General features: G+C 39.7%; 1 protein-coding gene across 5 annotated transcripts in view; it reads left to right on the top strand.

The window, feature by feature from the left end:
- The window catches only part of SMAD2 (SMAD family member 2), a 50,152-nt gene extending 40,100 nt beyond the window's left edge, over positions 1-10,052 (top strand). For 4 of the 5 annotated variants that reach the window (XM_041423562.1, XM_041423563.1, XM_041423560.1 and 1 more), the window contains 5 exons: positions 113-166; positions 1,237-1,449; positions 3,182-3,319; positions 3,476-3,620; positions 8,064-10,052. In XM_041423562.1, coding sequence (XP_041279496.1) covers positions 113-166; positions 1,237-1,449; positions 3,182-3,319; positions 3,476-3,620; positions 8,064-8,187 — 674 coding nt within the window. In that variant the 3' untranslated portion in view covers positions 8,188-10,052. The remainder of the gene's footprint in view (positions 1-112; positions 167-1,236; positions 1,450-3,181; positions 3,320-3,475; positions 3,621-8,063) is intronic. The other variant, XM_041423564.1, reaches the window with a different exon arrangement.
- Positions 10,053-12,543: the final 2,491 nt, after the last annotated feature.

Genomic DNA, 12,543 nt, shown 5'->3' with positions numbered 1-12,543 from the left:
TTCCTTGCTCTGAAAAACTTCAGTGAAAACCTGATGTAGATAATGGTTATGCCTACTGATCTGAAATAAGAAAAACCATTTGCTCTGAAACCTGTCTGTCTTGCTTCAACAGGATCTCCAGCAGAGCTGTCTCCTAGTACTCTCTCTCCAGTTAATCATAGCCTGGGTAAGCTGGAAATACTTACAATTATTTCTCCATGTGTAGTGACTCTTCATTATATATGTAATTACTTTAAAAGTAAAAATGTGCTATAAGAAATTAAGAGCTATATTAAGAGGTCACTGTTGTGTTGGCTTCGTGATGTTAAGTGTAATGGGGCTGGGTTAATCACTTTTTAACAATTACTCTAGTTCTGTACCTGTTGAGCTTGTAACAAAGAGAAAGAGTGATATCTCTGTGTGTGCAGGAATAGCATTTATAAAATGAATAGTTTAAAAGGATGTTTGCCTCTCTGTAATGCTGCCCAGACTTGCTGTCTCCCTTGTGTGTGTGTTCTGCTGCTCTTCTCATGTGCTGTTTCACCTGTAACCACAGCACAGTTGTTGCTCCCAGATTAGTAGCCCACCTGCTTTGATCCAGTGCTGTTGTTGTGTGTCTGTATAAGTGCCACAGGAAGATCAGATTGCCATGGGTTTGTTTAAGGAATGGTGACAGGATGTGACAGGAAAATGCAGAACGCTGAGTAAGTAATTAGGGTAGGTAAAAAGGGGAAGCAGTGAAGAAAAAAACTGAAGATACACAGGGAAGATTCTCTAGTAGGGGACAATAAAGTAGCTTAGAACTACCTTTATCTAAAGAGACATTGTAATACAAAAGAACATGATTTTCATGTTTTTTTTTTTTTTCATTTTTGTTCAGTGTTTGATAGTTTAATCTTTTCTTTAATGCTGCCAAAATATTTGCAAGCTACAGAAAAGGCAACAGGAATGTCTCAATGTCTGGCGCTCAGAGCACCATTAGCTTAATCATTTTGCTGAGCAAAATGCAAGTACTGAACTAAATGAGCTGTGGTCAGATTAGATCATCCCTTCTTCCCCTCCTCCTTCCCTTGTGTGGAAGATTGAATTCCATTCTATTTACTGAAGTAGGTAAAAAGGACAGCAAGCAAAATATAGTTTGAGTAGTTTGAGGAGGCTACTGCTGTCATTTCTGGGAGAGATAAATAGCAGGGTAGATCAATCTACTTTCAGCCTCAAAAATCTGTGTTAAGTTTGGTTTTTAAAATTTTTTTTTAGACTTGCAACCAGTTACTTACTCGGAGCCTGCGTTTTGGTGTTCAATAGCATATTATGAGTTGAATCAAAGAGTGGGAGAAACCTTCCATGCGTCTCAGCCTTCCCTGACTGTAGATGGCTTTACAGATCCATCAAATTCAGAGCGATTTTGTCTAGGTCTGCTTTCCAATGTAAACAGAAATGCTACAGTGGAAATGACAAGGCGACATATAGGTAAAGATCTCTGATCTGTTAACTATTTAATTTCGTTTTGTCGGTTAAATTACCTGGAATGACCCAGGTAGGATGTGTGTTGGGTTCCTTTCACCCTTGTGCAGCCAGCCATCAGCCGTATCTCTCAGGGCTTGTCAAGGATAGTTTGGTCTCTCTGGCTGAGAACCAGAGAAAGTGGACACAGAGTCACTGCTTCTGAAATTAGGGAGAAACACAGCAGCTTCTGCTGCTGAAGCCAGTTTGAACTGGGAAGAGAGGCAGTGATGGCTGGAGCTGAAAGGAGCTGCTTTTCCTCACTCAGTAGCCCCATAGCTGGTGGCAGCTGCAGTCACACAGCTGTCACGCTCAGGGCAGCACAGGAGGAAGCCACTCCACTGTGTGGCACTCCTGTGGCTCACGTTGCTGTTCTTGCCTTCTGGAAAATGATGGTGCACCAAAGCATCCCAGGGGGCAGATTTGCAATCCTCAGTGAGCCACTCTGCCCTGGGCAGCATTTATATTCAGAATTGCTTGTAATTGAAATCTAAGCTTTAATTACCAAATATTCCCATGTTGCTTAGTTTATTCTAGTTTATAAAATGCAGAACGGACACTGATAGAATGAAATTCTGAATTCTTTTCTGAAATGGGAAAAGCTGCTACTGCGGACCCATTGTTTTGACGTGATTAAGGTTTTCTCTGTAATGGTTAATCAAAAATGTTGTTTTCCACAATGCAGTGTCTTGACTTTGGGTTCTTCAGTAAACTACCTTATTTTTTTTTTGGTCTGGATACTTTCATTAGCAACATTTACAAGATTTTTTTGTTGTTGTTTCTATTTACAGTAAAATTTCAACCTCTTCTGTAGAACCGACTCCTTTTATGCCAAGTCCAAATGCCAAATCCAAATGCTTGTCTAATAAAATTTTAGATGTGCAGAAACCCAGGCTGTGCCTGTGCTGACTGGTCAAAATGATCAATGATGAGGAAAAGCAAAAAAATCTCATGTGCTCTTACTCTTTAATAGAGGGAGCTTACATTTTGTTTGAAAAATGGTTTTAACTAAAAAGGCGAATGGAAACTGTGGCCCCTAAAGTATCTGTTAATTATAAATAGTTCTCTCTGGGAGATCAATTGCACATTATTTACTTTCTGCTAGAAATAAACCATGCAGATTTGTTTTCCACTCAGAGAGACAGAACAAAGTAACAGTTTAAAGGTGGAAAATGGTTTTTTTTTTTTTTTTTTTTTTTGTAATAGGGCTAAATGAAGTCATGTTGTTTTTGTTAAAGCAGCACAGGGGTATGCAGTGGGTTGTGAAATAGTGTGGGTGTATGTAAGCAGAGAGTGTTGCAGTGGTGATCTTGTGTTTTCTCTTTTGACCATAGTGGCCTGTGCTGCTTCACATACAATGCTTTAATATTAGCACAAGTTTTAATTCTGTTTTTATGAACACTGCTTCTGAGCTTGGATTTGGTTACAAGCCATTATATGGCTGGAAAAGGCTCTTTCACTTTCGACCAAAAATTATTCTGCTTTTCCTTCGTATATTGCGCATTCATGGAAGAAAAATGCAATTTAATTGTGTTCTGCCCCTTCTACAGCTGTCAGCACAGCAGTGAGGTTGTGTAGATAATGGATTTCTGTTTGTGTTGTAAAGAAAAACCTTGGCCTTCTCTGAAAAATAAACCCCCTTGTTCCCTAATCTGCTTGTGTCATGCCATAACTAGAGTTCCTTTGGATTTTCCTACAGGCAGGGGAGTGCGTCTGTATTACATTGGCGGAGAAGTTTTTGCCGAGTGCCTGAGTGATAGCGCGATCTTCGTTCAGAGCCCCAACTGCAATCAAAGATACGGCTGGCATCCTGCAACTGTGTGCAAAATTCCTCCAGGTTAGTGGCCTAACAGAGGTCTCGTGGGAAAACACCCAGTGCACGTGCTCACTTAAAGACGTTTGCTTTCCTTTTTCGTAATTCCTTCATAGATTCAGGCTTCTGTGTAGCAAATGCAAGTGTATTCACTGACTCTACCTTTTTGACTCTTTATAGGATGCAATCTAAAAATCTTTAATAACCAAGAATTTGCTGCTCTTCTGGCTCAATCTGTGAATCAGGGCTTTGAAGCAGTTTATCAGCTTACTAGAATGTGTACCATAAGAATGAGCTTTGTTAAAGGATGGGGGGCTGAATACAGGTAAGAAAAAAACCTTCCTTGTTCTTAAATGTAGAGTTAATAGTTTTTGTTCTTTCACTAGTATGCCATTTCTGTCTGTCTTGGAAGCCATACATACACACTTCTTGCTGCTATTGTGGAAGTGCTGTCTGCAAATTGAACCCATATTTTCCTTTTTTCACCCCCTCAGCTATGGAACTGCTAAGTTGCAAAGTCCATAAACTGATTTTAGTGTTGCATTGAAGCCAACTGTTGAGCAAGGAATGTCGTTGAAGTTCCTTTCCCTTCCTCAGTCCTGCTGGCTTGCAAGTTGTGGTGAAATCCATGCCATCATCTCAGAGTTCCACAGTTTGTGCTGTGAGATTATTTGCTGTGTGTTAGACTTGCAACTGTCCTGTTCTGCATGTAGCATGAGTACCTTAGGCTGTGGTGCAGGATGGGGTTGGTGGTGCCCAACGGAGACTTGCAGTGCCTCTTGCAGAATGGAATAGCTGGAGAGCATCTAAGGGATGGCAAATATTTTGGAACTTGCGCTGGAAAAAGCTTTGCAGGAGTAAGATGACTGTGTTTATGTAGTAAAACTTCTAAAAACAGTTCTTTGAGTGGAAAGAAATAGCATTCTGTCTGCTTTTGAATGGATTCCAATTGTGTTCTCTATTAGCACAAATGAAAAGTGGTAGTTGAGGACAGTGCCTGTTTTTAATGCAGTATGGAAATTCAAGAACAAAAGGAATTGACTTCTAACTGAGCAAGTTCTAAAGATTTCATTATTTTGGAGAGCTAGACCTGTGGTTTTAAACAAATATCTTAAAGCTCTCTAGAAACTGTCCACTGAAAGAATGAAGTCTGACATGTCAATACCCTAATGCAATACATAATGATTTTTTAAAAGCCATATAATTTCTGAAATTGAATAATGGTGTGTAGGCTCCATTTGGGTTGATTCCTTTATCTGCTCTTGAAATACATACATGTAAATAGCAGTGTCAGTATGTGGGGGAGGTTTCTCAGCTAAATGAAGCCAATTTTGTAGTAGTCTAATGAGATGAAATGAGAAATTTGAGTAATGGAATAAATTGGTACCTCTTTGTTAGGAAGAGGTGCGCAAGAAAAAAATCTGGCTCAGGTTTAAAGAGCTATTGGATTTGGCTCTGAAGGAGTATGTATACACTTAAGCATAATTAAATACAACATTCAAATCTGAGCAGAAGAAAGGCTTAATCAGTCAGATTATATAGAGGCATTTTGAAGTGAGTGTAAGTGCTGGTTTAAAACTGTGAGGAGGCTTTTGTTAAAATTCTGAGTAGAGAGAATGTTGGTGGTTGGTCTATAAACTGTTTGTAGACCATAGGATTGAAAAAGCTGCAGTAGTAGTACTGCCAAAACAGCACAAAAACTGCTTACTGACTCATACTGAACTAATTTCTTTGCACCTCTCTTTAAGATGATGCTAATAAATTACTGATACACAAAGCTTGTAAATATGCTGCAGTTGGGATTAGAGCAAGAAGAGGTGGCTGCAATGACACAACCTTGAATTTAAGTTAATGTTGCCTGACTTGTTGAAATGGATCAGGAAACACTGTAAACCCCATCACTCTTGTTAAAACATCTGTGCTTCATTATTATGTGAAAAAACCATTTCTCTTAGAACAGGCTTAGGCAAAGGCAAAGCATTACTTGCATTTTAAGCATATGTGCATAAATGTGCAGGTATGGCAAGGTGACATGTTTTATAGGCTTGGTAGACACAATACCTAACAAAGCTTTTTGCTTTGTTACATATTGGCCCAAACTGGGCATGGTGGAAGTTCTGATCACCAGTCAAATGTTCATGTTAGCACAGGAACTATCCAGGTCCAGGATCATCTTCTAAAGAAAGATCAGCAGGGGTAATTAGTAATCTTTGAACTGGAAATCTTTGGGTTGAAGAAGCTGAGCTTTTAGCTTTAAGGTAGTTGCTCAATAGTTAAAATAGTGACAGTCACTATTTTACCAGTTTTTACCAGCGTGGTGCAAAGGGAGGATTGTTGAACAGAACCAGTTGTAAAATTTTGAGGAATTGTGTTGTGAAACACATTGCAGGAGAGTTGGCAGTGGTGGAACAATGAACTTCCTTCTTTGGGAGAGGATTCAAGAGTAAATGGAACTATATTTCCTGTGGTTTAGATTTGTTTTTCTGTTGTATCACTTTGTTATGGCATAGGCATTTGGGGCTAAGATAACTGTTTTGTAGAGTGCTGAAAGAGCACAGACCCCAGCTGCTGTCTTCTAGAAAATGTGAAACTTTTGAAATCAATCTTCAGTGTCTTAATCTTTCTGCCTTTTCAGTTCCTCTGTTTATATAAACAGATTTCCTTGAAGCAAAGGCCTGCAGTGCCAACAGTAAAAATGAAGGAGCTCAGTTTGTGTCTGACTAATCTGCTGCCTTTGAATCTTGGGATAGCTGGAATTACTACGAAAAACTGGCTTAGCAACCATAGTCTTGCCAGTCTGGTTAGGGAAAACTCCCATGCCTAGAGAGGGTACAGTGAAATAGGATTTCTCAGGTAGAGTTCGTTTTGTCCAATACTGATTTCTTTACTTTGGAGATGAGAAGGAAGATGTTTGAATAACAGATCAGGGAAACAAAGGTATATGGGAGAGAGAATAAATGTTATTATTCTGCAGGATGAAATATTCTTCATGTATTATGGACAAGCATGTAATTATTTTATGGTTGTCAGTCCTTCAGCTTTACTGAAATTTGCTATATGGTGTTTAAATAAGGGCTTCTATTGCGGAAAATTATAGGCAAGTTAGTGTAAAAGACAAGGGAAACCCAATTTCTGCTTCAGTTGTTTGTGTGAGGGTGTTGTAGTACAAAACACATGTAGAAGTGTAAGATTACAGGAAATCAGAGATAAAGTTTGGTGTTCCTTTGAGATACCATCAGTTAACTCAGTATAACCACACACTGTGTTTTGATGCAGTGTTTCTGACATCTACCAATTTCCTTGTAAATTTATCATGTAGTTAACTCCAAAAAGCCAGAGCTTATGATCACCATAGCACTGTGGTGTTGGCCACACTGACAGTGCAGAGCCAAGGGTTTCTATTCCATATTTCTCAGTAGTTGTCTACAAAATTCAAATCCAGTTATACATGCAGACCCTTGAAAGGTTGAGATACAGCTGCACACAGTTGTTTGTGGTGTGAGCACTGCATCACCTGGACAACCTTTGCTTCTCAATTTCTTTTTAGAAGTAAGGCTCTTGGTGTGGCACTTGAAGAAAATGCTTGTGTTATTATTCTCCAGGATGAAACATTCTTCATGTATTATGGACAAGCATGTAATTATTGATTTGTCTTACATATGTGAAGTGGAGTTCTGCGACTTTTTTTTTTTTTCTGGAAAAAGTTTAGTAACAGTTATGGTAATGGTTACAGATTTCAATCTCTGTGTACTAGATATGGATGGAAACATATTTGATCATATGATGCAGAATTTTGTGGCAGCTGAACCTGCTTTCTGGCTGTAGTGGGTAGACTCTGGCTAGATTCCAGGCAGCTACCACACTCCTGTCCACAGCCGGACTGGGGAGAGAAAGTAGAGCAAAATAGTCACGAGATAATGACCAGGAGAGACCCTCACCAAATACCATTTGGGAAAAACAGGCTTGAATCAGAGTTATTGAATTAATTATTGCTAACACAACCAGAGCAAGGTAATGAGAAGTAAAATAAGACCTAAAACACTTTCACCCCTTGCCAGCTCTACCTTCTCCCCCAGCTGCAAAGGGAGGTAGGAATGTGTGTCCTTGTCAGTTCTTCAGGTGTTCCTTCCACTGCTCAGGGACAGAAGTCAGAGTCCTCCCCCTGCTCCAGTGTGGGGTCTCTCCCACATGAGACAGTTTTACATGAACTTCTCCAGTTCATGGGCAACAATTCTCCATGAACTGCTGCAACGTGGATCACTCTTCCATGGGGTGCAGTCCTTCAAGGACAGGCTGCTCCAGCATGGTCTCCCCTCTCCACAGGCCTCCCACAGGCTCTCAGGCATTCCCTGCTCTGGTGTGGGCTCCTCCAGGGGCTGCAGCTGCATCTCTGCATCCCCACACCCTCCATGGGCTGCAGGGGAATCTCAGCTCTGGCACCTGGAGCAGCTCCTGCCCCTCCGTCTCCACTGCCCTTTGTGTCTGCAGAGTTGTTCCTCTCACTTGTTCTCACCCCTGCTCTTCTGTGCCCACAACTAAAACTGGGCAAAAACCTAATTTTTTTCTTAAATCTGTTATCCCAGAGGCATCACCATTCCTAAGTGGCCCAGCCTTGACCAGCAGCATGTCCATCTTCAGAGCTGCCAAAGGATATCTCTGCCAGACATGAAGGAAGCTTGTGGCAGCTTCTGACAGAAGTCTCCTCTGCTACCAAAACCTGGTGACACCAACCCCATGGAGTGACTTTTCCCTATTCTTTGTTTTCTAGGCGGCAGACGGTAACAAGCACTCCTTGCTGGATTGAGCTTCACCTGAACGGGCCTCTACAGTGGCTGGACAAAGTATTGACTCAGATGGGCTCCCCTTCAGTTCGCTGCTCCAGCATGTCCTAAAACTCTCCTCTGTCACCAGTGGGCTAAAAACCGAGTCCAGTCAACAGACTTAATATAACAGCTCGTCTGTCGTAGTATTTGTGTGTGGTCCCCATGAACTGTTTACTATCTAAAAAAGTTTTTTAAAAAGGAAAAAAAAAAAAAAAAGAAAAAGGAAAAAAAAAAAGAAAAGAAAAAAGAAAAAACAGCACTTGAGGTCTCATCAGTTAAAGCACCTTGTGGATTCTGTTTCCTATACTCTGATACTAGATGAAAATTTAGTGTATAGAAAAGCCTTCTTCAGAAAGAAGGGACAGTTCTAAAGACTCTTTAATGGTGTTTTTTATTGGGTATATAATTGAGTGTCCTAATGGTTATCAATAACATGAATAGCTAAGTATATATACAGATAATGTATCATGATCTCAAATATCACAGTATTGTGCTGTTCTACATTTTAGTTCCCATAAATAGTAATTTTGGTTTTTTGATTGGGGCAAGTATCTCATGAAATTCCAAGACCGTGCTCCCTTATTCTTTTATATTTTTTTAATATAAGCAGGTTTTCAAGTTGTCCTAAACATAAAAACACTTTCCTTGTAGAAAAGCTGAATTTTTTGCTGTGTTCTTAAAGAGAAAGTCCCTCCATTGGAAGGGAAAGAAATGTCTTGAGATTCATCTGTGAAGTCTTAAGATACTTTATTTACTTAATGGGGCCTAAAATGAATTCATATTATAAATTCTGAGTGTCCATCACACTAGCAGTCTACTTTTTGATACCCATTTGAGTTGATGCATCTGTTGCCAGCAGTATTGCCGGCAGTGGTGTAATTCGGGACTTTTTTGTACATTGGATCATTGAAATGAGTGATTTTTTTTCTCATGGACTGAGAATTTATCATGGCTTTGGATACTGGATTAAGTGCACAAGATTACCCCTTACCTCTGTATTTTTTTTTCATTGAATAAGTCTTACCCCCTATCATGTGTATTTTTTTTCATTTTTTCATATGTCACTAAGAATAATGGGGTTTAGTTTTCAAAGCCGTATACCTTGAAAAATTATTTCCCAGGGTAAGCTAGACTCTTTGTTTAGGTTTTAAATAGATGCAGCTTCTTAACATATTTCAGTAACAGAATTTAAATTTCTTATCTGAGTCGCTTTTATAGTTTACTTACACACCAGATCATACGCATTCATTGTGTCATAATGGGCCTTGTTATTAAAAGTAGTTGCTTCTGCAAAACCTCTAGAATAGTGGTTGCTGAGGTATGACCAGCAAAGGAGGACTTCCAGGTTCTTCATGACAGTGCATGTTATTGTGAACCCTTGGACACTACAGCTGCACCATATTAAAAATATTCTGAAATATATTCTACAAATAAGTCTGGGTTGGGGCTGGGTTGGGAAACTGTATAGAAGGGTTATTCTGACTTGAAAAATACACATCTTACTAACAATCTTGTGATCTAGCTGTCTGTCATTCTTTTGTTATTGTGGCAGTAGCAGGATTGCCTTTGTCTGTTTTTTTCCATTGTTTCATCAATTACACTAGTTCTGTACTTTGTAAGTACAGCTAGTGATAACTTAGCTTTGAGAACAAAAATGTGGCCAGTGTTACAGCTTTTAATCACTTGACTGAATTGATGATAGTGATGGATATTTTTATGCCATAATGACTAGGGCATAGAAGCAATACCAAAAATCAAGCCTTGAGAAAATGGGCCAGACACCTTTCAAAAATTGGCAAAGCAGTTACCAGTTTGTGCTAGTTTTACCAGTAGACTAATGTATTGGTAGAACTTGTGGACCTAAGAGATAAGCTTCATGCGTGTTGCATTTGCCTAATATGTGAATACACTAATAAAAGTTTTAATTCTCAAAATGGCCGTTTGTTTTTGTTTTAATTAATTAATTGCTGCCTATATTTTTTCATTGAAGATTAGGAGTTACCCTTATCCACCCAGTTAAATGGTACAAGTGTTCTGCATGTGGTGGGTGGAAAGGCAGAGTTTAGATCCTAATACCACTTTCCATGCAGCTGCTGTGGAGGTTCTGGATCTGTGTGTGTTTGGTGGTACAGACTCCTACTCCTGATGGAGTTTATTAAAGCAGTTGTTTTTTCCCTGCCACAATCAAATTGCATCCTGCTATCTCAGGTGTTTACTTTCACCTGTGAGACAGATAAGATCAACTTGTCTGGGTCAGAGTTAGGTTTTTGAGCAGGTTGCAGCTTGACTCAGTTGGGTGGCCTAATTCTGTGGTCTCCTTGCTGTGGATTTCTGAATGTGCCTTTCACCTGTGGCAGTGTTAGTTGCTTTGCCTTGAACACTGTAGTAACCTCGACTCTGCCTCTTCTTGGGGTGGGCACTTCCAAGGAGAGTGCCATTCCCTGCAGACACTGCCTGTGGTGCAGAGCCTTTCTGGTCTGTGTTGAAGCCCCTGTTTTTGACTTCTGCTGGTACCACTGAAATGTTCTCCTGCCATTGCTGTTCCAGCCACAGCTTAGAGGCACAAGGGAGCTTATCTGTGTTTGTAATGTTTACTCATCTGTGTTTCATTTAAGTGCCTTTGGCAGTTCTTGACTAACTTTAACCTACCCCTTAATCCAGTGCCTTTCTGACTTATCCCACTGCTGTTCTGCTCTCCTTCAAAATCATGCAGATGACTGCAGCATTTTAGTGCAGAATGCTTGTGGTACATAAGGAATGTGACTTTTTCCCTCTCTTCTTCTGCCAGTCAAAGTACTGATGTCCAAAATACAAATAAAAAGTGATTTTTTTTTTTTTTAAATGAGGCTATTTTGCAAAATAAAACCTAGCGAGCAGGGAGTACTCAAGTGGAGATGCTTTCAGTAAAGTGTGGTGATCCAGCTGCTTACATGTATCACAGAGCTGAAAAAACTGTACAAACTTTGTATTAACTTTAATTCCATGAGCTGGGGTTCTGACCTCTCTTGTCACTAGCCCTGTGTGAGCTTGATTTTCATAGTATTGCCAAAGCCAAGTAATCCAGCACCAGGTGGTTAATGTAAGCATCCAAACCTAAAAATTATTTTTGAGTTGCCTTTTGGCAGCTTGGAGCCACTGAGTTGACTTTTTAGAATCCTTCCTCCAAAGAAAAACTTGATTTCATTTATAAGTTGTCGCAGGGCTGAGGCTTTGATAACCATGTGGAATGCCTGGATTTTTACAGCTTTAAACTGTGAGAATTGGTAGTAGAGTGTCATCATCTCTGCATGTTTCCCCTTCTTTTTGCACTTGGCTCCTCTCTAGGTGGCAAGATTCCTGCAATAGGCATTCCCTACTCATATTTCAGCATTTTGTGTGGAGTCCTTGGATTTCAGGTGGTGTTACACAAATCTGGAGCACCATGAGACCTGTGGTGTTCTCTTGTTTTTATTCAGGACATTGTGTTTAACCAGATCTTAACCTCCTTGAGACCAATTGCAGGCGAGGAGAGTAAATAATTTAACTTCAGACACCATATAAAATTGACAGGGAGAGGTAAAATCTGAATTTGGCTGTCTGGTAGCAAAGGCTGTTGGCAGAGTAGAATGTTTTAAGTGCATGATGTAAATATAAATGTCTGCCTTAAGAGGTTCTCCAGTGCTATCAAAGTAGTGAGCTAAAGTATTTAAGAAAAAAAGGTTTAAACTAATTAACACACAGCTAGAAATCACAACTTATATACTTCATCAAGCTCTTTGTTTCCATGTGTCCAACATTTTTCATGTTGAAGTGGGAGGGTGTGAAATTTGGGGGTTTGATAATCATCTGCAGCTCTGAATAGCTGGCACAATGAACTGTGTTTTGTTTTAGCCCTGAAACTTGTCACACTTCATTGTGGTTACAGTTTTGGGTTTTTTAGCATTGCAAGCTGAAATTTTACTGCAGCTGGGTATTGAGTTAAAATATTGTGAAATACAGGATTCACTACACTCCGCCCACACAGTGTTTTACTTGAGTATGAAGCACTGTTCTTTTTACCAAAACAAGTTTGGCTAGCCTAATTTTGGGGATGCTGAAGCTTCAGTGCTAGCTCTGAAGCATTAGTGGGATATTGTGTTTGTTAAAAAAAACCCATAAAAATACTTTGTTAATAAAAAATTATAAAAATAGTTTTATAACTAAAAATAGTTATAAAACATAACAGCGGCATTAGCAACTGCTTTTGGAAGGAAGAGAGGAAGTTCCCCAAAGTGAAATCCTGTGATCCCCCTGTCACACCAGCAATAGAAACAGGTTCTGTCCCCACGTGTCTTGATGGGATTAATGTGCACTGCCCACTGGTGTCGACCAAAGCCTCATATTTTTGTGATTCTCATGTGCCAGGCCAATGAATCCACACAGTCCAGAAAACATGGTTTTCCTGTG

This window comes from Onychostruthus taczanowskii, unplaced genomic scaffold (assembly GCF_017590055.1).
Source record: "Onychostruthus taczanowskii isolate IOZ18803 unplaced genomic scaffold, ASM1759005v1 scaffold79, whole genome shotgun sequence".
NCBI lineage: Eukaryota > Metazoa > Chordata > Aves > Passeriformes > Passeridae > Onychostruthus > Onychostruthus taczanowskii.
This window is presented reverse-complemented; position numbering and strand designations above follow the sequence as displayed.